The following is a 27,912-nucleotide window of genomic DNA, read 5'->3' on the forward strand; positions in this document are numbered from 1 at the left end:
GTTGGTAGCTGTGGGTGGGAGATCTCCTGAGGTGATGGGGTTCTGTATGGTCTGGGAGATGATGGTTTGGTGATGGGGGGTGGGGTCATGGTCAAGGGGGCGGTAGGAGGAGGTGTCCTCGAGTTGGCGTTTGGCTTCAGCGATGTAGAGGTCAGTGCGCCAGACTACCACTGCGTCCCCTTTATCCGCTGGCTTGATGGTGAGGTCGGGATTGGAGCAGAGGGATTGGAGGGCTGCGCGTTGTGGGGGTGAGAGGTTGGAGTGGGGGAGGGGGGTCGACAGGTTGAGGCGGTTAATGTCCCGGCGGCAGTTGGAAATTAAGAGGTCGAGGGCAGGTAATAGGCCAGCGCGGGGTGTCCAGGTGGATGCAGTGTGTTGGAGGTGGGCGAAGGGGTCCTCGGAAGGTGGGCGGGAGTCCTGATTGTGAAAGTAAGCTCGGAGGCGGAGGCGACGGAAGAATTGTTCGACGTCACAGCGTGTATTAAATTCATTGATGCATGGAGGGAGGGGGATGAAGGTGAGTCCTTTGCTGAGGACTGATCGTTCGTCCTCAGTGAGGGGGAGGTCTGGAGGGATGGTGAAAACTCGGCAGGGCTGGGAGCTGGGATCTGGTGTGGGTGTGCAATTTCCCTTCCCACGTGGTTAAAGATGCCCTTCAACCCATCTCGTCCACATCCCGCACCTCCGCCCTCAGACCCCACCCCTCCAACCGTAACAAGGACAGAACACCCCTGGCGCTCACCTTCCACCCTACAAACCTTCAAAACCACGCTGATTAATGAAAAGTGTACGCAAGGGCAAGGTGTTACATGGGTAGGATGCCATGGGCATGCAGTATACAATGAGGGTTAGGGTGCCAGGTGGGCAGGCTGCCAATATAGGTTGTTAGGGCCTCAGTTGGATGTGTCAGTGGTAGGGTGCCAGGTGGCATGTTAAATGAGTAGGGGAAGAGTGCTGGGGTAGGGCTCCAAGTGTGTACAATGTAGGGCACCAGGTGGGTAGAATTCACAGCAGGTATGGAGTGAGTAACCATTGAAGGAAAAATATCAAGTGGGTAGGGTGCCAGGCAGAAGATGCTGTAAGGGTGTGTTCTGGGGGGGCTATGGTGACAGGTAGAAGGAACAGAGTGCTAATAGGATATGGGATTCGGGTGTCATAGGAGTAGGATGTTAAAGGGGTAACGGATAGGAATCCAAATGCAAGGAGATGGGTATGAGATTCAATGCTCAGGATAGGTTAGGGTGGGAAAGTCCAGTGAAGGGTACAGGATGGTGGCTTTTGGTGGTGAGAAAAGTGAGGGGCAAATTGAGTTACAGCAAGGCAGAGGGCCCACAGCAGCTCTGGAGACGGGGAAGTGCAGAATAGGTCCAGATGGCAGGTCACAGGAAATACCAAAGCTAGTGGGGAGAAAACTGGATCTTGAGTATAAGAAATGGGGTGCAAATCCAGAGTGCGGGAAGTCATTCTTGTGTGTGTAATAGGGCTGGGTTATTAGAACTTGGGTGGGGGAAGGGGTTAGAGTCTAGGGGCTGTACATGGTGCAGTTGGAGGTGAGGGGGTAAATATGGCATCAGTTGAAAAGTTACTTATGAAAGTGGAGAAGTTTTGAAACTGCTACAATGGGAATCCCACAGGGTCCCCATGCTCACCATTCACCTACACTGGAATAATGGTCATCCAGCAGAAAATCTGGCCCCAAATGTTTGTATTAAAATAAAACTTCTCTCTTTCAAACAGAACACCACCATCACACAACTATACACTGTGTTATTTGGTTATATAGCAAGAACAATGGAACCAGAAGCAGGAACAGGTAATTGTGCGCTTTGAACCAGCTTTGTTATTCAACTAGGTCATGGATGATCTTCTACCTCAACATACGTTTCTGCACTACCCCCAAATCTCTTGATACCTTTAATGTCTAGAAATCGAACCACCTGTCTAGAACACATTCAATAACTGTAGTTTTCTGAGTTAAAAAAATCCAAAAATGCCCCACATGCTGAGTGAAAGAAATTCAACACCTCATATCCCTTATTGAGACTGTGACCCAGGTTCTAGATCCCCAGACAAGGGAAACAGCCTTCCTTCATCTTCCCTGTCAAATGTGCAAGAATTTTATTTGTTTCAATTAGCTTACTTGTCCTCCTTCTAAACTCTAGACAACAGAGGCTCAATTGCTCCTCAAACAACAACCCCATTCTCCCAAGAACCAGTCTTTTGTTGCACTCCATTTACAGAAAAATGACCTAAGATTGTCCAAACCAGGCTGATAATAATCGCATCCTTTTGGAGTTGGCCAGTATATGCACTTTGCTATTCCATAAGCAAATAATTTTGCTGAAAATTTGTAATTTTGAGAGAGAAATCCATCAGAAATGTGACAGTATTCCAGGCTCTGTCTTCAAGTCAAAAGTTAAGGCAAAACTATTACTGTAAATTTTAAAAATACTCACTACTTCTTCCAGGGCAGCACTCTTTCCAAAAGAGCAGGTGAGATGTGTGAGGCAGTTTATGAATGAAGAAAATAGTTCACTTGGAATGGCAGTTAAGATACTGCGTGGGAACTCTGAAATTAAGTTGCTCATAACATTGGAAATGCCCACAGCTTCAGAATCCTCGATTTCTATCCTGAAAAATAAAGCGGGCTAGAAATAAATTTCCACAGAATGTAAACTGTAACAATGAGAAACAAAATAACGATCTGATTTTCTAAAAAATCAGAAATTCCGTAGTCAATTTATATTTGCAGCTTTTGATTTGAAATTAAGCTACCATAGAATCCAAGAAATTATCCTCAAATACCCTATGAAAACATGTAATCAATCCATTTTGCTCCTTTATATCTTCCAAACATACCCATTAATCATGTTGAGTAATCCTTCAATAAAATGAGCCAGGTAATCAATCTGTGCTCTCTCATCAGGAAATATAGGTCCATGGACAGAGGCCAGCTGTGCCAAGCACTGCAACGAATCCTGAGCCATGTCAGAATCTTCTCTGATTTTACGATGTACCTATAAGAGAGAAAATAAATTCTCCTGTAGTTCTCAGTGTATGTATTGAAAGTTAATCGTTAGTTTGTGTTTTAGCAAATGGCCCATGATTAGAAGAGATGAAAATCAATGCCAAGTCGGATAAGTTCAAAGTTTAGCGTTGTTCACTGAACAGACTTTGTATCATATCCAGGTGCATTAGGAAAAATAAATTCACCTTAGATTTGAACATGGTATTCAGGAGCAAAAGTAGGTGATTTTTTCTTTTCCATCATTCAATAAGATCATGGCTGATCTGGTTGCAGTTTCAACTCGACCATCCTCTCTGCATCCCATGGAAATGAGAACAAATTACTGACATGGCTGGGAAATTGGTTGAGTGGCAGGCGACAAAAAGTGGGGATAAAGGAAAGGTACTTAAATTGGCAGGATGTGACCAGTGGCATGCTGTATCGATTATTCACACTATGAATTAAAGACTGGGTAATGGCATAGAAAGTCATATGTCCAAATTTGCTGATGACACAAAGTTAGGTGGCATTGTAGACAGTGTCGATGATAGCATAAAACTACAAGGAAAATTGGTAAACTAGATGAATGGGCAAAACTGTGGCAGATGCAGTTCAACGTAAGCAAGTGCAAGGTTATCCATTTTGGACTCAAAATGGAGAGATCAGGATAGCTCCAAAATGGGATGTTGTTAAATACAATGATGTTCAAAGAGACTTGGGAGTCCAAATGATTAGATCTTTAAAATGCCAGAAATAGGTACAGAAAATAATTAAGGAAGTTAATGAAATGCTAGTCTTCATATCTAGAGGACTGGAGTATAAGGGCACATAACTTATGCCACAGATATACAAAACCCTGGTTAAACCCCACGGAGTACTAAGAGCAGATCTGGGCACTATGTTTTTGACAGGGTTCCCTGGCCGTGGAGGGACTGCAAGAATGACAGCAGCACTACAAGGGTTAAGTTACGAGAAGAGATTATACAAATTACACCTGTTTCTCTCGAAATAAACAGTTAAGGGCGATTGAAATCTTCAAGATATTAACAGGAAGGGTAGTATATTTTTATCGACCCTATCTCCACTGGTTGGAGATTTTAGAACCAGGGGCACAGTGAGAGAATTAGGGCTAAACTATTCAGAAGAGATGTTAAGAAGCACTTCTACACACAAAGGATGGTAAAGGTTTGGAACTCATTTCCACAAAACGCTATTAATGCTCGATCAGTTGTTAGTTTCAAATCTGAGACAGGCAAACTTTTGTTTAGCAAAGGTATTTAGGGATATGGGCCAAAGGCAGGTATATGTAGTTAGGCCATAGATCAGCCATGATCTCATTAAATGGCAGAGCAGGCTTGACAGGCTGAATGGCCTATGTCTGTTCCGATGTTCTTAACCCTGGAGTTCTCTGTCCAGCAAAAATCTCCAAGTAAACCTTGGATAAATTCAAAGAACCAGCCTTAACTGCTTTCTGGGAGAGAATATCAAAGACTAACAACCCTCAAAATAAAAATTCTTCACATCTGTCTTTAAAGGGAAGAGTGCTCTTAAACTGCCTCCCTTCGTTGCCTATTGACAATTTGGTACTTAACATCAATTTTAGTTAATGGAAAATTGTATGAGAACAACCAAAATTCTTTAAAACACTGACATTTGATATACATATAAATTATCTTGAAGGACAGTTTCTATATCCATTTGCTACATACATATGTCAATTAATAGTAACATACAAAGTTTAAAATTGACAAATGAATATAATTGTCTACATTGTGTAAAATTAGACATGCTAAACTTGGCAAATCTATGGTCTTGTTATTAGACCAAGTTTGATTAGACCAAGTTTGAATTCATGATCGAATTTTACAAGTCAACACTTTATTCAAACACAACAGACAAGATTTAAAAATAAAACAAAATCAATGTCCTTGTATATTTGACAGACACCAACGTCAACATCAAGCAAGACAGGGGAGGAAGAATATATTTAATGACAGGTTAGCTGGAGAAGTAAAATTTGAATTATGCACTTCTGTTGTAATATACTGAACTAGTTTTAATAAATCTTTCAATAGGTTGATCTTAGTGTGCCTGTTTATTCAAGATAAATTGGTGATAAATTGCAAACAGCTTTGGCAAATTAGCACTGACATCTGTTTTAGCATTAGTCCATAACAGATAACAAATTAAAGTAGCTGTCATGTTGCCAAAAAATTGTACTGGTAAGTATACTGTGAGTATAGATCAGTTTCTTTGCATTATCAGGAAATAATAATGCAAAATATTAAAGCATGGATGAAATGAACAGTTCATATCCTATTACAGTCACCTGCAGGACCAGTAGAATTAGTCACCAATTACTGGTAGCCAATCTCTCCTGAAATTACAATGCTCCCTTTGAAAAACAGGTTTTAACCAGGTTAATGTGAAGGAATGCAATTAAATTTAACCATGTAAAAATGTCTCTCAGGTTACAGTAAATTGCTACTATGCTGGTAATGAACACAGAACATTACAGCCCTCGATGTTGCTCTGACCAGTCATACAAATCTGAAGCCCATCTAACCTATACTATTCCATGCATGTCCATATGTTTGTCCAATGACTACTTAAATGTACTTAAAGTTGGCGAATCTACTCCATTGCAGGCAAAGCATTCCATACCCTTACTACTCTGAGTAAAGAAAATTCCTCTGACATCTGTCGTATATCTATCACCCCTCAATTTAAAGCTATGCTCCCTCGTTCCAGAACCCGATCCCTCTATTAATAAAAGCTAAAACACTGTATATGCCTTCTTCACAACCCTGTCAATCTGGGTGGCAACTTTCAAGGATCTGTGTACCTGGACACAGATCTCGCTGCTCACCTACACTACCAAGAATCTTACCATTAGCTCAGTACTTTGCATTCCAGTTACTCCGACCAAAGTGAATCACCTCACACTTGTCCACATTAAACTCCATTTGCCACCTCTCAGCCCAGCTCTGCAGCTTATCTAAGTCTCTCTGTAACCTACACCATCCTTCGTCACTATCCACAATTCCATTCCCCTACTCCCCTTCTTGAACAGGGGAACCACATTTGCTATCCTCCAGTCTTCTGGCACTATTCCTGTAGACAATGACGATTTAAAGATCAATGTCAAAGGCTCGGCAATCTCCTCCCTGGCTTCCCAAAGGATCCTAGGATAAATCCCATCCGACCCAGTGGACTTATCTATTTTCTCACACTGCAGGGTTTCTAATACCTCTTCCTTGTGAACCTCAATCCCACCCAGTCTAGTAGCCTGTATCTCAGTGTTCTCCTCAACAACATTGTCATTTTCTAGAGTGAATACTGTTGAAAAATATTCATTTTGTGCTTCCCCTATCTCCTCTGACTCCACACACAACTTCCCACTATTATCCTTGATTGGCCCTAATCTTACTCTCATCAATCTTTTATTCCTTAAATACCTATAGAAAGCCTTAGGGTTCACTCTGATCCTATCCACTAACAACTTCTCATGTCTCCTCCTGGCTCTTCAGGTCTTTCCTGGCTACCTTGTAATCCTCAAGAGCCCTAACTGAGCCTTCACATCTCATCCTAACATAAGCCGCCTTCTTCCTCTTGACCAGAGATTCCACTTTCTTTGTAAATCACAGCTCCCGCGCTCGACAGCTTCCTCCCTGCCTGACAGGTACATACTTATCTAGGACTCTCAGGAGCTTTTCCTTGAATAAGCTCGACGTTTCTAATGTGCCCATCCCCTGCAGTTACCTTCCCCATTCTATGCTTCCTAAATCTTGCCTAATCGCATCGTAATTGCCTTTCCCCCAGCTATAACTCTTGCCCAGTAGTATACACCTATTCCTTTCTATCACTAAATTAAACATAACAGAATTGTAATCGCTATCACCAAAGTACTCACCTACTTCCAAGTCTAACACCTGGCCGGGCTTGTTACACAATGCCAAATCTAATGCGGCTTCACTCTCGTTGGCCTGTCTACATACTGTGTCGGGAAGCCCTCCTACACACACTAGACAAAAACTGACCCATCTATAGTACTCGTACTATAGTGTTCCCAGTCAATATTTGGAAAGTTGAAGCTCTGCTATTCCCACAGACATCACAAAATTCAAGATATTTTTAAAAATAGAATTCTGCAATTTACTATTTATTACAACTTAATAGATTCTAGCCACAGGCAAATGATTATGAACTGTCAGTACCTAGTAGTTAAAATTTCAAACTTTATAAACTCTCCCATAGCCTATCAGGAGAGATTGGTTTGACGGAGTCTGTACTCACTAGAGGTTAGCAGAATGAGGAAGGATCTGATTGATACACAAATTTATAACAGGGCTAGACACACAAAGCGTGGGGAAGATTGTTTTCTTGACTGGGCATTCTAGAACCTGAAGACAGTCTTAGGTTTATAGGATTGATCATTTAGGGCTGAGATGTGGAAAAAATTTCTTCACTTAAAATGCAATGGAGGACAAGTCACCAAATTTATTTTCAAGAAAGAGATATGATAAATTTTCAGATGTCAAAAGTTATCGGTAGAAAGTGGGAATTTTGCATGCCGACAGAGGATCAGTCATGATTATACAGAATAGCACAGCAGGCTTGAAAGACGTACACCTGCTTCTGGTTTCTATGATTCACTTCACGTAGACAAGAAAAAACATGGATTTTACAGGCACAAGGAAAGACTTGCAGTTCTGTGGTTCCTGTGCATAGGAACTGCTGGGATGATTCTTCCACTGGTCAGAATGATGCTTCTTGATCTTCTCCAGATGCTTTCATTGGCTTGAGGGGGCATAGAGTAACAAGCTCACACTTGTAAAAGGACTCTAATTTTAAACTGAAGGGAAAATAAACTTTTGCTTCAAGCTTAAAGCAGTTTTTTTTTACTGTTTGGGTGAAGATTTGTAGCTCGGGTGATCGTTGTTGTGGTTCTGTTCGCCGAGCTGGAAACTTTTGTTGCAAACGTTTCGTCCCCTGTCTAGGTGACATCCTCAGTGCTTGGGAGCCTCCTGTGAAGCGCTTCTGTGATGTTTCCTCCAGCATTTATAATGGCCTGTCCCTGCCGCTTCCCGTTGTCAGTTTCAGCTGTCCGCTGTAGTGGCCGGTATATTAGGTCCAGGTCGATGTGTTTGTTGATGGAGTTTGTGGATGAGTGCCATGCTTCTAGGAATTCCCTGGCTGTTCTTTGTTTCGCTTGCCCTTTTGTACACATTAGTTTTGCTCATGCTGGGTATCAGGTCCTTCATTCTGGTGAGTTGTTGTCGGAGGGTGGCTGTTGGTTTGTGTGCTGTTATAAGTCCTAGTGGTCGCAGTACTCTGGCTGTCAGTTCTGAAATGCTCCTGATGTACAGAACAGCCAGGGAATTCCTAGAAGCATGGCACTCATCCGCAAACTCCATCAACAAACACATCGACCTGGACCCAATATACCGGCCACTACAGCGGACAGCTGAAACTGACATCCGGAAGCGGCAGGGACAGGTCACTATAAATGCCGGAGGAAACACCACAGAAGCGCTTCACAGGAGGCGCCCAAGCACTGAGGATGTCGCCTAGACAGGGGACGAAACGTTTGCAACAAAAATTTTCAGCTTGGCGAACAAAACCACAACAGTTTTTTTTACTGCAGAGAACCAAGAGAGTTCCACAGCTGATGGAGATCTGATGGCTTATCACTATCTTGTTTGTAGCCCCAATCTGTCAGGTATCAGAGAACCAATCACATAATTGTTGACAGATGTCCTCTGTCTTTGATAACTGGTCACTAGACCACAGGCCAACCAGTTACTTTTTTGCCAGCTGAATTTCAATTTGTACACAGTCTTTGACTCCAGCTTATCTGCAAACTATTTACTACTGCTTAAACTAGTAGCTATGTAAATAGTACCTAAATGATTGTCAGGTTACTTGCTTTCAAAACCAATGCATTTATCTTTCAGCAATCCTCAGTTTCAAAACCATTCTTTTCCCCTTTCATTTCATAATTAAAAATTAGGAAAAAATCTGATCTTCACACTTACTTATAGCAGTTCTGTATCATACTTGCATTCTTACCAGTGAGGAAAAGTCCAACCAACCACTGGAAATCTGAATTTCGAGTTTCTGACCTACTGAACAGGAGGGACATCAGGTAGCATCCCTGTCTCTTGATCAAGAACCTCTTTTCTAAAAAATTCATTCTTGGGATGTGGGCTGTGCAATACTTATTGCCTGTCCCCAACTGCCCTGGAGAAGGTAGTGAGAAGGGAGCTGCCTTCTTGAACTGTTGCAGTCCATTTGGCATAAGTACACCCTCAATATTGATAGGAAGGGAGTTCAGTATTTAATTCCAAGCAACAGTGAAAGAACAACAGTATATTTCCAAGTCAGGATGGTGAGTGATTCAGAGGGGAACTTGCAGGTGGCAGTGTACCATTTACCTGTTGTCTTCATCTTTCTAGGTGGTAGTGGGTGGGGTTTAGAAGATGCTATTGAAGAAACCTTGGCAAATTTCTTCATTAAATTTGTTGATGGTACATATTGCCATTACAATACATCAGTGGTGGAGAGTGAATGCTTATGGATATGGTATCTAGCAAGAAGGCTTTGTGCTGGATGCTATCTAGCTTCTCAAAATGTTGTTAGATCTGCACTTATCTAGGCAAGTATTCCATCAGACTCCTGACTTCATATTGTAGATGGTGGACAGGATTGATTAGTTAGGACGTGAGATAGTTACTGCATGATTCTTAGCCTCCAACCTGCTCTTGTAGCATTTGGCTAGCCCTGTTTATTTGCTGGTTAGTCATAATTCCTGGTACTTGGTTTATGCGAACATTACTTACCACTGATCAGCCCAAACCTAATATTGTCCAAGTCTTGCTGCATTTGGACAAAAGCTATTTTAATACCTCAGGAGTGGATTTGAATCTCACTCAAAGATCACGTGGCCAAGGAAGGTTTATTCATAATACAGGCAACAAACAGTTTGAGTATCAACCTGCAAATACTTCTCACATGCAAACCGCAGTCATTAAAGAGGAGCAAATCCTAGTCAGTGATGTGATGGAAGGAAACATGCCTCCAGACTACAACAAGCATGTAATACTGCATGGTGTCACTGCATTTGAAACTCCCCAAGTGGGTGAGAGGGGGCAGGGGAGAGGGGGGAAACACAGCAAGAGAGATAACAAGTTAAATAATGGGGACATATTAAATACAGTTAGAATGATGTGAATTAAAGTGTCTTTTAGTGCTTTGAGCTAAAGGACAAGGTTTATAATCTTGTAGGAATTCAAATATTGCTATATCTTAATTCTGAAGACTACAGAACGCTCCAACCTTAGCCCACCAATATTACTTTTGATATGTTTCACAAGTACAACATTAGCTCAGCTACTTTTGTAGAATTCTGTGCAATTCTGGTCTCCCTCTTACAAGAAGGATGTCACAAAACTAGAAAGGATTCAGATTTATGAGGATGTTGCCAGGGTTGGTGGGTTTGAGTTAGAGACAGGCTGAATAGGCTGGGGCTATTGTCCCTGGAGCATCAGAGGCTAAGGGGTGACCTTAGAGGTTTAGAAATCATGAGAGGCATGTATAGGGTAAACAGACAAGCTCTTTTTTATCCCCGGGGTGGGAGAGTCCAAAACTAGAGGGCATAGATTTAAGATGAGAGGACATAGATTTAAAAGGGACGTAAGGGGCAACCTTTTCACACAAAGGCAAGTGCATGCATGGAATGAGCTGCCAGAGGAATTGGAGGAGGCTGGTACAATTACAACATTTAAAAGGCATCTGGATGGGTAAATGAATAGGAAGAGTTTAGACAGATATAGGCCAAATACTGGCAAATTGGGACTGAATTAATTTAGAATACAGTTGGTTCTGCTATAACCAATGGGGGCAGCACGCTGGCTCAGTGGTTAGCACTGCTGCCTCACAGCACCAGGGTCCCAGGTTCGATTCCAGCCTTGGGTGACTGTGTGGAATTTACACGCTCTCCCAGTCTCTGCGTGGGTTTCTCCCGGGTGCTCCAGTTTCCTCCCACAGTCCAAAGATGTGCAGGTCAGGTGAATTGGCCATGCTAAATTGTCCATAGTGTTAGGTGCATTAGTCAGAGGGAAATGGGTCTGGGTGGGTTACTCTTTGGAGGGTCGGTGTGGACTGGTTGGGCCGAAGGGCTTGTTTCCATACTATAGGGAATCTAGTCTAAAGAAAAGTGTGTTTCTTCAACGCTCCCCTTTTAATGCGATTGAAGAACTTAGATCGTTATTTGTAGAATGCAAACTTTCCTTACATGTACTGCTTATAAAAAGTGATTCCAGTCCCATTAGTTTAAATGGCATGGCTATTGCATGATTTTTTTATATTGCGAGATCACACAAGAACAGAACTATCACGTTATATCAGAATCGACTACCTGATTGGCATGGACGAGTTGGACTGAAGGGTCTGTTTCTGTGCTGTATATTTCTACAACTCTATATTTTTCCATTTAAAAGATAACGGAAAACAATAGTCACGGACTTCACACGAGATTACCTTTGTCAGGTTAACAAATACAAGATCAGTATCTTCTCGGTATATTCTGGAGACTGGATCACACGGACATCAGAAATTTAAACCTGCCAAAATGGTTATATGTGCATTGTAATGAAAGCACGTGGAAAGCTCCAGGATCAGTATGTGAATGTTACCCTAGCTTTAGCAATGGTCAACATTTTAAACTTTGCTGTGCTCAGACTGCATATAGTGGTTGGTTTCACATATGCTGACCAAATACAGCTCAATTAACATTACATACAAATAGCACCTTAGTTTGTATTATTGCAAAGCTATAAACAAATTACAATACATATACAGTAACATTGTATGCATTCACAATTATGAACGCTAGCAGTTCAATTTCAATAGCAATCATACAAATTCCCTTCCCACCCTTGGAATTCAGTCATGCATATATGGAACCAGCTGCCAGAGGAAATGGTAGAGGCGGGTATAATTGCAACATTTAAAACACTTTTGGACAGGGACATAGGAAAGGTTTAGAGGGATATGGGTCAAACGCAGGGAAATGGGATGGGCTTTCAGTTCAAGAAACCTGGTCGGTATGGACAAGTTGGACCAAAGAGCCTGTTGTTTCTGTGCTGTATGCCTCTATGACTCTAATGATTTTTATAAAATTCAAATAAAATATATCCAGCAACAGGTTATCACATGCTGTGTTATTTAGAAAAGAAAACCTAACGGGATAACTGTGCGACAAAGTGGGCTGAGAACGAAGGCAGACCAAAGACAAACATGAGGTGAAGATAGGTCAAAGCTGAGTATGGCTGAAAATGTGTTGCTGGAAAAGCGCAGGTCAGGCAGCATCCAAGGAGCAGGAGAATCGACGTTTTGGGCATGAGCCTTCTTGCATGGCCAAGAGAGGAGTATGGAAACAGTGACAGCATGGCAAGGGCAGACCTGGGGTAAGAGGGAAAACAGTAATTGTGACATGAGGATGGTCCTGACTGAGATCACAAGGACACTAAATGTGAAACTGATCTGAGAATGAGATCAAAGCTATACTAGCAGGATGATAGATCTAAATCAAGACTACTAAGGGCAAGCTGAGAGCGAGGTTGCATTGACACTGGCACAAAATTGGCCCAATACGAGAACAGGAGTGAGACTCACACACGAACAAGTATCTGGATATGTTCAGTGCTGATCAACTGAACTTCAAATGACTGTATTCAAATGAGATGTCTCAAGAAGCAGTTAAGTGATTGCTTGGCAACTCATTTTTTCTATCTAAACTCAGGCATTAATTCAAACTAGGAGCTGGGATGTTCTACACTTCAATCAGGCTGAATATAACAGAAGGTAAATTAAAAATATTTGCAGAGGCTATTGCATACAAGGTATAGAGGCAATATTGAGTACATGTTTGAGAAAGGCACACTTCCAAAGAGTTCTGCAACACCTGCAATTTCCTACCATTATGGTTTGCATCTATAGGATCTACTGTCCTGAATTCAAACGAACAGTTTAAAAAAACATTCTGGAGACAGACACTGACAGGGTACCCTTCGTTGTTCAGTACTTCCCAGGAGCTGAAAAATTACGGCATGTTCTTCGTGACCTGCAACACATTATCATTGAGGATGAGCACCTCACCAAGACCTTCCCCACACCTCCACTACTTGCCTTTAAACAACAGCCAAACCTCAAACAGATCATTGTTTGTAGCAAATTGCCCGGCTCTCAGGACAACTCTATACAACCCTGTCACGCTGCAAGACGTGTCAGATTGTGGACATAGATACCACTATTACGCATGGGAACACCTCCCACCTTGTACATGGCAGGTACTCATGTGACTCAGCCAACGTTGTCTATCTTATACGTTGCAGGCAAGGATGCCCGGAGGCATGGTACATTGGGGAAACCGAGCAAAGGCTACGACAACGGATGAATGGGCACCACACAACAATCAACAGACAGGAGGGTTCCCTCCCAGTTGGGGAACACTTCAGTGGTCCAGTACAGTCAGCCTCGGACCTTCGGGTGACTATCCTCCAAGATGGACTACGGGATAGGCAGCAGAGGAAAGTGGCCGAGCAGAGGCTGATAGCTAAGTTCGGTCCCCATAGGGAGGGCCTCAACCGGGACCTTGGGTTCATGTCACATGACAGGTGATCACCATTGTATTATACACACACACAGATACTCCTACACACACACACTCTCATATACACATGGACACAGGTACACACCAACATATTGTCTAGCTATCACCATTGTTAACAGCTAACCCGAGAATGCAACTATATAAAAAAAGGTTTTGTGATTTACACAGAATACAGTGATAGTTTCAACAGATGAAAGGCTTAACAGACAATCAATTTTTCAATGTATAATTTCAGTTACATCACACTGTAAATTTTTGCTATAAATTCTGTGTTACGATCGAGCCCTCCACAATCACCTGATGAAGGAGCGTCGCTCCGAAAGTTAGTGTGTTTCCAATTAAACCTGTTGGACTATAACCTGGTGTTGGGTGATTTTTCACTGGACTAATAATGTGATAATGCTCGGAGGACATGGGTTTGAAAACCACTACAGCAGATGGTGAAATCTGAACTCAAGTAATAAACCTGGAATTAATAGTCTAATGATGACCATTAAATTGTTTATTCTGTGAAATCCCTCTGGTTTATGTGCAAGTCCAGACAACCAGCAATGTGGTTGATTCTTCAATATTCTCAGAAACAGCCTAGCATGCCATTCAGTTGGATCCAGTCACTACCATATCTAAAGCAATAATAAAATCAGATGGACCACCAGGCATCACCGTAGGTACAAGAAACAATAACAGCAAACCCAGCCTTGCCTACCTCTTTACTAACATCTGGGGGAACTTATGGCAAAATTAGAAAAGATTGCTATAGGGTAGTTATTCACAGAATCATATCTTACATATCATGGTTACAGTTTGAAGGGAGTTGCCTTCAGAGTCCTCAAATGTCAACTCCTGACTCCATGAAGTCTCACGCGATCAGGTTAAATGTGGGCAAGGAAAATTCCTCCCCTGCAATAGCTGGTGAAACAGCACTCCATGTTGAGCATTAATTAAATGATGCACAGAGAGTGACAAGCAGCTTTCCCTCTAATTTTCTTTCCAGCTGCAAGTGCCTCCAAGGTCCATATACAACAGTGATTTCCAGAACTCAAAGTTAATGTTGCAATCAGCATGTTTAGCGGGAGCGCTGGTGGCAAGGGCACAGAATTAACACTGGACGGGAGATCTTCAGTGTCCATCACTAAGTGTGACTCAGTACCACTACTGCAAACTGAGCTGTTGAGTCTGAGTCTGCTAGACTGGATTGTAGCAGATTGTAACACCGTGCGGGATGGCACGGTGGCTCAGTGGTTAGCACTGCTGCCTTACAGCCAGGGACCCGGGTTCAATTCCCACCTTGGACAACTGTCTGTGTGGAGTTTGCACATTCTCCCAGTGTCTGGGGGTTTCCTCCAGGTGCTCCGGTTTCCTCCCACAGTCCAAAGATGTGCAGGTTAGGTGAATTGGCCATGCTAAATTGCCCGTAGTGACAGGTGCATTACTCAGGAGTAAACATAGGGATATGGGTCTGGGTGGGTTGCTCTTCGGAGGGTCGGTGTGGACTTACAGTCACAGAGATATACAGCATTGAAACAGACCCTTCAGTCCAACCTGTCCATACCGACCAGATATCCCAACCCAATCTAGTCCCACCTGCCAGCACCCGGCCCATATCCCTCCAAACCATTCCTGTTCATATACCCATCTAAATGCCTCTTAAATGTTGAAATTGTACCAGCCTCCACCACATCCTCTGGTAGCTCATTCCATACACATACCACACTGTGAGAAAAAGTTGCCCCTTAGGTCTCTTTTATATCTTTCCCCTCTCACCCTAAACCTATGCCCGAGGGCCTGTTTCCACCCCATAGGGAATCTAATCTAATCTAATAAGGGAAGCAACAAGGAAAAACTTACTTGACCCCCACTTGGAGGAGATGCATCTATCCATGACAGCAATGTCAGCACTATCCACCAGAGAGTCACTGTGGAGATGAAGTCCTATCTTTCCAGTGAGGATATTCTCTATCCTTTATTGTGTCCTGTGGCACTACTATTGTGCTATTTGTGGACAGATTTTGAACAGATCCAGTAAACTAAAACTGGATCATCCATGACATGTTGTGCACCATTAGCAAAACAATTGTATTCAGCATAATTTGTAATGTTACAAAATTGTTTTATGTTTAATACTGCTTGAAGGACTTGTGCTTTGAAGGGTTGTAGAAAACCGGTTTAGTTCAAGCTTTCTGAACATACCAGTTTCTTTAAAAGATGTCATTGAATGTTCACTGTAAGCCTTGGAAATGCTACTTATAAAACTCACGACTAATAACTACTTGTTTTACTATCAACCCCGCTGAAGCTGTTTTTGAACAGTGACTGGCTTGGAGAGGTTCATGTTTTATCTGGTTCAGTTAGACTTCAAGCTGAAATCATCGGAAGCCTGCAAAGAATATGCTGAGCTGAAGTGAAGCCTGTTAAGAAAGAACAGCTGTCCAGCTTATCACTCCCATTCCAGAAAAGAATGCCATCTCTCATAGAGCATAGAGTATGATGTATTTGTTCTTTTGAAAAAGAGTGATTGAAAAAACTTAGTGTATTTTTTAAGCAAGCGGTGACTGTAAGACAACCGCGTGAGATGAGTGACTTTGCTATAATTATCAAAACATCACAGTAACAGATTCACCACTCTAACATTGAACTGGGAACCAACTTTGGTTCAGTAAAGAGTACAAGTGGGCATGTCAGGAGCACAGTCAAGATTAGATTAGTGCTGGAAAAGCACAGCAGGTCAGGCAGCACCCGAGGAGCAGGAAAGCAATGTTTTGGGCAAAAGCCCTTCATTATTTTGCCCGAAACGTCGATTATCCTGCTCCTCGGATGCTGCCTGACCAGCTGTGCTTTTCCTGCACTACTCTAATCTTGACTGTAATCTCCAGCATCTACAGTATCCACTTTCGTCTATGTCAGGAGAAGAACCAGGCATATCTAAAATGAGGTGTCACCTAGTGAAATGACAACACAGGACTAATTACGTGCCAAACAGTGGAAGCAGCATACAAGGCTAAATGATCCCAGATCCACTGGATCAGATCTAAGCCCTGCAATCCTGCCATATCCATTTGTGAATGATAGTGAACAATTACACAATGAAGAGGAGGTGGCAGCTCCACAAATACCCCCATCCGAAATGAAGGAACCAAACACATCAGTGCAAAATACAAGACCGAAACATTTTCAACAGTTTTCAGCCAGAAGTGCTAATTGGATGATCTATCTCAGCTTCCTTCATAAGTCCCCCAGCATCAAACATGTCAGTCTTAAACCAATTCAATTCACTCCATCTGACCTGATGAAACACTGAAAGGTACTGGATACTGCGAAGGTTGTGGACTCCAATGACATTATGGCAATACTACTGTACACAAGCACTGCAGAGTAGGTCATGCCCTTAGCCAAGCTGTTCCAATACAGTTACAATGCTGCACAAAAACTACCTGAAAATGTGGAAAATTGAGAGATATGTCCTAGGCAAAGCCAGCTAATTACGGTCTCATCTATTCTCACCATCAGTAAAGTGATGGAAAGGATCATCCACAAAGCTACCACATAGCACTTAATTACCTTTATGGCCTTGGTTCAAACATGACAAAAGAGATGAATTCCAGAAGATAGAATGACTGCAGTTGATGTCAAATCCATGTTTGACCACGTGTGGCATTAAGCAGACTTGGCAGAACTAGAATCTATGGGAATTAGGGGGAAAAGCTCTCTGCTCACATCAGCGTAACTAGTAGAGAGGAAGATTGTTGTGGTTGTTGGAGCTCATTTATCGCCAAAACATCACTGCAGTAGTGACACTGCTGGCGTTCCTAGTCCAAACCATCTTCAGCTGCTTTGTCAAATAACCTTCCCTACATCATAAAGGTAAGAAGTAGGTAGATCACTGATGACTGTCTAATGTTCACTTTTGAGATTCTGAAGCAGTCTACAGCCAAATGCAGCCAAACCTGTACAATTTAAGAACATAACGCCCACTAGGAAGAGTAGGCAATTCAGCCCCTCAAAACCACTCATGGCTGATCTCAACTTGGCCTCAACTCCAGTTGCTTGTCCACTTTCCACAACCCTTAAACCCATTAACGAATTAAAAATCTGAATACCTTTGCTTTAAATTTATTGGATGTCCCAGCATTCACTATTCTCTGGACTGATGCGCCCCACAGATTCATGACCTTGGGGAGAAGTAATTTCTCATCTCTGCTTTAAATCTGCTACCCATTATCCGAAAACTATGGCCTGTTATTTTAAATTGCCCACATGAGGAAACATCCTTTTAACATCTACATTGTCAATCCCCTTTCGCACCTTGTGTCTCAATTAGGCCTTCTGTCAGTCTTCTAAACTTGAGTGTATAGGCCTAAACTACTCAACCTCTCTTCAAAAGACAAGCCCTCATCTTTGGAATCAATCTAGTGAATCTGCTTCCAATGCAACAACATTCCTCAAGTAGGGGAACCAAAATTGCATACCATACTCTAGGTTTAGTCTCATCAATTCAGTTGAAGCCACACACTCCTCCTTTAATACAATATTCCTTTAGCAATAAATGCCGACATTCCATTTGTTTTCCTTGTTAATGGCTGTTTGTGCATACTACTCTTCTGCAATTCATGCACAAGGACACCAGATTCCTCTACACTGAAGCACTCTGAAGTTGCTCCCTATTTAGATAAGTTGTCTTTCTATTCCTCTAACCAAAATGGATAACCTCACTTATCCACGTTAAGCTTCATCTACCAAGTTTTGGCCAATTCAACTAATCCCTTCATATCCATTTGTAAATTTCTTATTTCTTCATCACAACATTATTTCCCACCTAATTTAGTGTCATCTGAAAATTTGGCTATAGTACTTTCTATGCCCACATCCATGTCATCATACAAATTGTAAGTAGTTGGGGTTCCAAGGAACAAACCCTGTGGCAACCACTAACAGCTTGCCAACCAGAAAATGACCCATTTATCTCTCTCTCTGTTGGTTAGCCAATCCTCCATATAAGCTAATAAATGATTCCTAACCTTATGTTATCGTACCATGTGTATTAACCTTTTGCAGTACTTTATCAAATTTCTTCTGGAAGTGCAACTATACAACATCTACAGAATTTCCATTATCCACATTGCCTGTTACACTTTCAAAGAACTCTAGCAGATTAGTCAAACATGATTATCTTTTATAAAACTACGCTGACTCTGATAGATTATATTTTACTTTCCATGTAAAATATTATTAACAATAAAGACCACGAGGGCAATGCTAGAATTCTGAATGAGTCCTTTTTATTTGTATTAACTGACGAACAGGATGTCAACAAAGTATCACTGAAAGCAGAGATATACAGGCAATGGCTGATATACAAATCAATAGAAACAAGGTATTGGAAAGGCTATGCTCTGAACATAGGATTTAGGAACAGGAAGTAGGAGTATGAGTAGGACAGTCACTATTCAACTTGATCATGGCTGATCTTCTACCTCAGTGTTCTTCTCACACAATCACCATATACCTTGATGCCTGTACTATGCAAACATCTATCGATATTTGTCTTATACATGCTTAGTGACTAAGCCTTTACAGTTCTCCAGGTCAGAGAATTCCAAAGATTCACCACTTGCTGACTGAAGAAATTCTCAGTCTGAAATGGCCTACTACTTATTCTAAGAATCTGTCCCTGGTTGCAGACACCATCCCAAGCCAAGAAAATCATCTTGCCTGCAGCTGCCCTCTTGAGCCCTGTAAGAATTTTACATGCTTCAATTATATTTCTTATCCTTCTAAACTTTAAAGAACACAGGATCAGTCTCATCAATCACTCCACATAGATCAATCTGACTATCCCAGGAATTAGTGAATATAGTGAATATTCTTTGCGCTCCTTCCTTAGTCACAGTGACCAAAACTGCAGCAAACTTTTCAGGCATGGTCTCAGCATGGTTCTGTAAAAATATAGTGAAATTTTTTTACTCTTGTACTCCAGTCCCCTTGCAATAAAGCCTAACATACCATCTTTCCTAACTGCTTGCTGAGTGGCATGTTAGTTTTCAGTAACTTATGCAGAAGAACACCCAGCATCCTTTGGGCATCAACACATACCAATCTCTCATCATTTCAGAAACACTATTTCTGTTTTTCCTACGGAGGTGGAAAATTTCACATTTTTCCATATTGTATTCCATTTACCGCCTTCTTATCCACTTACTTAGCTTGACTAAGCCCTTTGCAGCCTCTTTGCGTTCCCTTCACTTATTCCCATCTAGTTCTGTCTCATCAGTATTTGGAAACTTTATTTGATCCCCACAAACAAATTACTGATCTAGATTGTGAGAAAGTGGGGCTCAAGTATGGTAATAGTGCCCTCATCACAATATGCCACATTGAGAATGAACTGCTTATTCCTACTACTTTCTGCCTCTTGACCAATTCGCATTCCATGCTCTTGTATTATTTAAATTAAACTCAAAATTATTAACTTCCTGCCTAGGCCACTATTAGAAGCCTTCTGAAAATCCAAATATACCATGTCATGGAATTCCCTCATAAAAATGAGCTGGTTATGTCCTCAAAAAACTCCAGGTTGTCAAACATGATATCTCCATGTTGATTCTGACCAATCCTACCATTATTTCCAAAGTTATCACATCCTTCAAAATAAATCTTTTTAACCTGCCATGCTTGTCAGGTTAGTTCCTGTGTTCTCTCTCCCTCCTCTCTCAAATATTGGGAAGGATACACAAAAAGAAAATGGTCGTGAGGTAGTGGGGTTACACTTGCTGCATTCCAATCTGTAGAAGCAGTTTCAGAGAATTTTGAAGATTATCAATATACCACTCTCCCTAAATCTAGTATCCCATTCAACACTCTAAGATATAGATAATCCAATCGGGGAATTTACCAATTTTCTGTCCCATTAATTTCTGCAGTTTAATGCTTATTTCTCTCAGTTCTTCATTTTTGCTAGTCCTTGGTTCACTACATTCCTGGAAGTTATTTTAAATCATCGTCTATGGAGACAGATACAAAATATTTATTTAGTTTTTCTTATTCCCTTCATATATTCTCCTGTATCTGCCTGTTGTGGGCCCACACTAGCCTTTGCTAGCCTTTTCTTTTTACCTACCCATAGAAGGTTTTACAGTTAATTATTTACACTTCAAACTAATTTGCTTTCACACACTATTTACTTTATTAATTTTTGGTCTTCCTGTTCTGAATTCTAAAACGCTTTCATTCATCAGACTATTTCTTTTAGCAACTTTATAAGCCTTTACTTTCGATCTAACACAATATTTAACTTTTCTTGTTAACCTTTTTTAGATGACTTTCAGTAGAGTTTTTGTGCCTCAACACAATGTAAATTTGAGTTTTGCTAAAAAAAAAATACATTTTGTAAATGTTTTTCATCTTGCACTATCAAGACAATTCAAATCTACCAATGTCAAGGAAAAATAACATTTACACTGCAAAAGCGGAGAGTGCTGATAGGTTGGCAAGTGGATTCTGAACGGTAGAGACATTGTGATGGAGACTGCACCTGTTAGTTAACAATTGTCAGCAAACCTGTTGCTTGTTCAACATCCTATTCCAGAAAACCATTTTGTATACATTCTAGGAATTCAACTCGCACAGTACTAAGTTTTTCCATTCTGTACATAGATTAAAATCCCCCCTTGTTCACAATTCTCTAATTTCCTAATTTATATCATGCCTTACATCACCACTACATTCTGGTAGTCTATAAACAACTCTAACCATTATTTGATACCTTTGAGGTTTATTCACCTGAAGTGATTCTTCATTTTTATCTTTGGATCTATGATTCTCTGTTAGCAACATACTAAAATAGCTCATCTTATATTAACAGTACGACCCCACCATTTTTTCTTTTGGTCTATCCTTCCTAACTTTGAATACCTTTGAACATTCAATTTCCAGATTTGGTCACTCTGCAGCCATACCTTTGTAATGGGAATTAAATAATATCTGTTGATTTTCATCTATGTTGTTGCGAATGCTCAGTACTTTTTTTTTAAGAATCAAATGCACTCTGTCTTTTTATTATTTTTATATCTTCCAGCCTCACCTGCAGGTGCATTCTAAGCGGTACACTCTGCCCTTTTCTACCACATCCGGATTACCAATTGCCTTGCTTTTTTTGGTCTTACCTTTGTCCCCTCACTCTTTAAATTGTCACATCATCTCTCACTTAATCCCTCTCTCCCACTATTTAGTTTAAATCCCTATCTACTATTACATGACTCAGTTGAAGAATGGCTCCAACATAGTTCAGATGATGACCATTTCAACAATATACTTGCCTCTCATTTGCCCCAGCATTGGTGTCAATGCCCACACATCCAAACCCATTCTCAGACTTGATTTTTGGCAGCCAAGAAAATTTCAGGATTAACAGTGCTCTACTTCAAGGTCAAAGGGATGATAATGTTGCATTATACAAATTAAAAGACATTCAATGATTTATACTTACTGGTTTACTTTTTTTAATCAGTTGTAGCACAAAACTTTAATTCGAAGCAATTTTAATCAAGTCAATTATTGCCATCTCTCATTTGCATTATATATGCCATATCTTCTGGAACAAACCTAACAGTAGATAAACAGCGAAAACATACCTAACCATATCATAATTCCTTGAAAAAAAATTAAAATATTTAAATAACTTAAGAAAAGCTTCAAGGGTTGAGTTAACTGACTCCAACATTTCACAATCAGTAATTAAAATAAAGTGCAAAAATTACAACTTTTCTGGTCTTCAACCCAATTACCGAATACAAATTTGGAATACTACTTACTGTAAAGAAAAGATCCATAACTCTGCTGTCCAGAAGTGTCTCTCGCCAGGATTCTGTTGGCTTCAACATCACATTTTGGGAGGATTCAAACATAGCTATATAATGCCTGCCCAGTTATCTGGAGTCAAGGTCAATAGAGGAGCATTACTGGGGAAAATACTTCCTAGCTACAACTAAGATGAGTTCAGAGGGAGAATGTAATGGAAATAAACTTTAAGCCATGTTAAATACATGGAATAACTGCAGCATGAGGACAAGCAATAAAAGCATTTAACTGTTCAGAAGCAAGACCCACGAATGGTTGCAGATAAAAGTTTGATTACAATCATGTGGCATTCCATTGTGATATGATCACATGAATAAGCACAGCAACTAAAACGATAAGGGGGGCAGCAACAGGAGCTTTAATTAACAAATGCCTTGATTTGTGATATTACAGCTTCTTTCCTCCATGATAGTCCCATGACCATTTTTAATATACACTAAAGTTAAACACACACTTATTAATGACAACTGCAGTCATTAGTCTGTGACATACTTTTAATGCTACACTTGCACATGCAACAGGTGTCAGTCTTGGCTGGGTGGTCATACTCTTGCCAGAGTCAGAGATCATGGGTTCAAGCCCTACTACAGCGACTTGAGCATATAATAAAGACAAATGCTTTATTGCAATCCTGCGCGTGTGCTGCACTGTCAGTGATGCAGACTTTCATATGAACCATTCAACAGTCTTAGGTAGTCGGGTGAATTCTCATGACAACATGCAAAACGCAGAAGTTGTCTTAATGACTTACACATCCTTGAATTGATCACTTACCACAAATTACCAGCTACTTATCTCATTGCTGCTAATAGGGACCTTCCCATACAAAGAAAAATGCCATATTTTCCTACATTAGAACAATACCTTCAATACATTTCAAAAATACCGAATTAGCTGGAAAACATTTCAGAGGCGTAAAAGGCTTAGATATACATTTTTTTTTAAACTGCAGACTCAAAATATTTAAGACCATAAGAAATAGGAATAGGTATAGTTCGATCAGCCCTTCGATCTTGCTCCACATTCAATAGGATCATGGTTGATCTGACTTTCCTCTTATCCACTCTCCTCTAAACCCTTGTAAGTTGTAGTTTCTAGGAAAATAACATGCCAGCTTTATTTAATTCTTCTTGATGGATACTCTTTGGACCAACCTTGGAATAAAATGTGACTGTTTTTGATTAAAAAACACAAAAGCTGCTTAAAGACATATTTTCATTGTTATAGAATGTAGAGACTCAAGCACACAGACAAAACCATTCACGTGAAGGTCTCATACACCAGCATATTAGGATTTTCATTTTAATATGTGACTGAGCAACACACAGACTCTACAGACCTAATAACAGAAAAGGCAAGATTAAATAGTCTGTTTGCTATTATTTACAGCTGACCTGAGAATAAACTTCAATGCTTTATTTTAAAGAAAACTGACAAATGACCAGCATAATTTCACATCAATTAGCTCCACTAGAAGTAGTTACTCAACATGATCAACAAATGCATGCAACAACCTAAAAACACATAACTATGTTTCTTTTGTGAATACCAAAATTAATTAACATGCTACTTCATATAGAGATGTTAATCTCTGAATCTAATCTCTGAAACTGATTGTGATGGGAAAGCTAAACACAAGTAAAAATCCTACATACCTATTAGCAATATCTTGACTACTGCTGCTGGAGGTCTGGCAAATTTTACCTCTGACTAAAGTTACGTGATAATTACTTTATACGTTTAGAGAAAACTGTGAAGTGCACATAATAATAACAGCACAGCTGAAGAGCATCCCACTTGAAAGGAACACCTATATATAGCTTGGGCCTGCTGCATTCATGCATTGTTTGGCTATTCTGACTTGGGAGGCATTCCACAGATTTTATTGTGCTCTGGCAAAATCTATGCGCTCATTTGGCCAAGATTACAGGTAGCAGCTTAAACAACAATAGTTTTGCACCCTTGAAGTCACAAGTGACATCAACATTTGGCATGCAATTATTTTACAATTAAATTTTAGGCTATAATCCCATGATAACCACAGATAAGGTTTAAGCATACATACAAACAAACTGAATTCACATCAAAATAAATCTCTCTTCCCAAAAACACTAATATAGAATCACAAATACAAAGATCTGATTAAGAGATTGAAAGTAGAAATTTGATCCATACATTAAATACTTAGCCTTAATACCTACTGCTGATTAAAACAATAACGGAGATCACTTAGGACGTCTAGGATGTAAGAGAGCTGTAAAACCTCTCCACGATCACTACAGACAACTGCTCAAATGCAATATATGGGTTTTTCAGTTTGTTAGACTATGGACAAAAAAAAACACTTTCTCAAAAGTTATAAGATGTACCAGTAGTAAATTACAGATAGCTTAGCTAGAATTAAAAACAAAATCAAATTTTTAATTTGTGCACTTGCCTCAAATGATCAGAACTACACCAGACAACTCACGATCTCTTCAAAGCAGTTAGATTTATTGGCACTATTTTAACCAGCCACAATATTTAGAAGTCACATCCTGTTATTTTTAGTAAGACAATTCATACTAATGCACTGATGACAATTTTGGCACCATAGGATTGCTATACTATTTAGTTCACAACAACGCTCAGAGAACTAGCAATCATTAGTTACATAAAGGTATATGAACTGAGTGTAAAGGATTAACAGATAAACCATCATATTTCTGCTTATACTAGTACAATCCAACATAAGGGAGCAGCAGCATTTTCTCCGGCATACTTTCCCTGGAATTTATGTACTTGTTAAATCCACCATTTTATAATTATCCATTTTGACTGTGAAGTCAAGGGTCAATCAATTTTCAATCTTTGTTACATAGAATTTTCTCAAATAACCATAACTTCTAAAATGAAAAACTAACAATAACAATTTAATTTGATGATTCTAAAAAGTGCCAAACTGCAATTTACAGTGCTTTCTCTTCGTTTTATTTTGTTCTTTACTACTGAAGATATTGAATCCTTACTTAGTACTGCTTCAGAGGATGTGTACTGCCCATCAAAGTCCACAACTTCAGATTTGCATATTGGCTGGTTATTTGATTTTGGGAACAGGCCTCGACACTAAAATCAAATCCTGCCCTCACCCAATTATGTTATACAAAAAAGTTCCATCAGAAAATGATTAATAATCTGGAATAAAACAAAGAACTGCAGATGCTGAAGGTCTGAAAGAAAAAACAGAAGTTGCGGGAGAAACCCAACAGGTCAGGCAGCATCTGTAGAAAGAAAGCAGAGTTAACATTTTGAGACCAGTGAGTCTTCTTCAGAATGGGTTGGAAAGAATTGGAACTCCAGATCATCAACCCTTCTCCAGCCAAGGATGCAATGCCCCATCCATCTCTTCAAGTTATATAAGCTAACAGATCAGAACAGAAATTCTATTCAGGGAATTTGAGAGTCCTATCGCTGAAAGACAGTGTCTCTGTGGATGAAAGAAAGTGGAAGTTCACTTCAGCCAAAATTAGTTAAAAATACTCTCCAAACACAGTCAGGCTTTATTATTTCTCCGATCACAAAACAAGCTAACAACAAATATAAAACTGAAGCTTGAGAAAGGATATAATTCGGTGGAAGGAAGTTCCAGCTCAAGACTTGGTTAGCGAGTGCAAGGTAACGCTGAAATACAGAAGACATCTGGGCATTGAGGTTTTCCCGTCGGCTGAATTCCTGAAGCACCTCAACCGTCAAAACAAATATCTGTCGAAGGTCATCCTCCTGTATTTTTGGTAACAAGAGCAAAAATAAACAGACACGTGATCTAGTTAAATTCAATACTAACAAGTATTATGATTCTGACTGTCTGATTTTTATTTAAAGCCAGGAATAAAATCTATTATAGTGATCCTGTCTCTCTGCCTTCATTTTATCTAATGTTCTGGGAAAACATGCAGAGTAATGACGAAAAGAAACATTAATCTCTGGAAAAGAACAAACAGCTTCAAACATGAGTAGTTTAAGTTCAATGTTATGTTCTAGTCTGCTTTGGATTGCATTTCCTTGTTTCTCTTTCTTTTATTTTGAATTAGGCAACCAGCAGCAGTATAGAATTAGCACTGTACAATTTCTGTTGATAAGTTTGGTGTCCTCCCTGATGGATCAGCTACCATTTAAAGGTGGGCAAACTCACCTAATTTACAAAGTGAAAATCTGAGCTATATAAATCACCAAACTACAACGCAATATCCCAGATTTGTGCTGAACTAGTTGATCTCAGAGAGGATAAAATGCACTGAAATTGTTCTTTCTACCCCTCAGTTGAGGACAGAAAAACTAGGTCAGATTCTTGTCCATGATTGCTGATTAATAGTTCTGTTAGAAGTACGTTGACTAAGATGGGATAAGAGGGATCTTGTGGCAGAGTGGTAGTCTCCCTACTTCTGAATTAAGAGGCCTGGACTTAAGTCCCAACTGTTCCAAACATGTGTCATAACATCCCTGAACAGTTTGTTGTGAAAAAATATTATAAGATGGGATTGGGTTACTTTGTGATGCAGCCTCGTGGTTAAGTATTTTCCAAATGGGAAGCCTTCAGAAATGAGATAACAAGAATCCAGAGAAAGTACATTCCTGTCAGGGTGAAAGGGAAGGCTGATAAGTATAGGGAATGTTGGATGACTGAAGAAATTGAGGGTTTGGTTAAGAAAACGAAGGAAGCATATGTCAAGTATAGACCGGATAGATTGAGTGAATCCTTAGAAGAGTATAAAGGCAGTAGGAGTATACTTAAGAGGGAAATCAGGAGGGCAAAATGGGAACATGAGATAGCTTTGGCAAATAGAATTAAGGAGAATCCAAAGGGTTTTTACAAATATATTAAGGACAAAAGGGTAACTAGGGAGAGAATAGGGCCCCTCAAAGATCAGCAAGGCGGCCTTCGTGTGGAGCTGCAGAAAATGAGAGAGATACTAAATGAATATTTTGCATCAGCGTTTACTGTGGAAAACGATATGGAAGATATAGACTGTAGGGAAATAGATGGTGACATCTTGCAAAATGTTCAGATTACGGAGTAAAAAGTGCTGGATGTCTTGAAACGGTTAAAGGTGGATAAATCCCCAGGACCTGATCAGGTGTACCCGAGAACTCTGTGAGAAGCTGGAGAAGTGATTGCTGGGTCTCTTGCTGAGATATTTGTATCATCGATAGTCACAGGTGAGGTGCCGGAAGACTGGAGGTTGGCAAACATGGTGCCACTGTTTAAGAAGGGCGGTAAAGACAAGCCAGGGAACTATAGACTGGTGAGCCTCACCTCAGTGGTAGGCAAGTTGTTGGAGGGAATCCTGAGGGACAGGATGTACATGTATTTGGAAAGGCAAGGACTGATTTGGGATAG

General features: G+C 40.4%; 1 protein-coding gene across 1 annotated transcript in view; it reads right to left on the reverse strand.

Moving 5' to 3' along the window:
* The window catches only part of xpo4 (exportin 4), a 99,745-nt gene that overhangs the window by 51,000 nt on the left and 20,833 nt on the right, over window positions 1–27,912 (reverse strand). Inside the window, exons 5-8 of the mRNA XM_043691920.1 lie at window positions 26,141–26,294; window positions 22,490–22,602; window positions 2,860–3,017; window positions 2,457–2,631 (exon numbers count right to left, since the gene is read on the reverse strand). Of these exons, the coding sequence (XP_043547855.1) occupies window positions 2,457–2,631; window positions 2,860–3,017; window positions 22,490–22,602; window positions 26,141–26,294 (600 nt within the window). The remainder of the gene's footprint in view (window positions 1–2,456; window positions 2,632–2,859; window positions 3,018–22,489; window positions 22,603–26,140; window positions 26,295–27,912) is intronic.

The sequence above is a fragment of the Chiloscyllium plagiosum genome, chromosome 6 (assembly GCF_004010195.1).
Source record: "Chiloscyllium plagiosum isolate BGI_BamShark_2017 chromosome 6, ASM401019v2, whole genome shotgun sequence".
NCBI lineage: Eukaryota > Metazoa > Chordata > Chondrichthyes > Orectolobiformes > Hemiscylliidae > Chiloscyllium > Chiloscyllium plagiosum.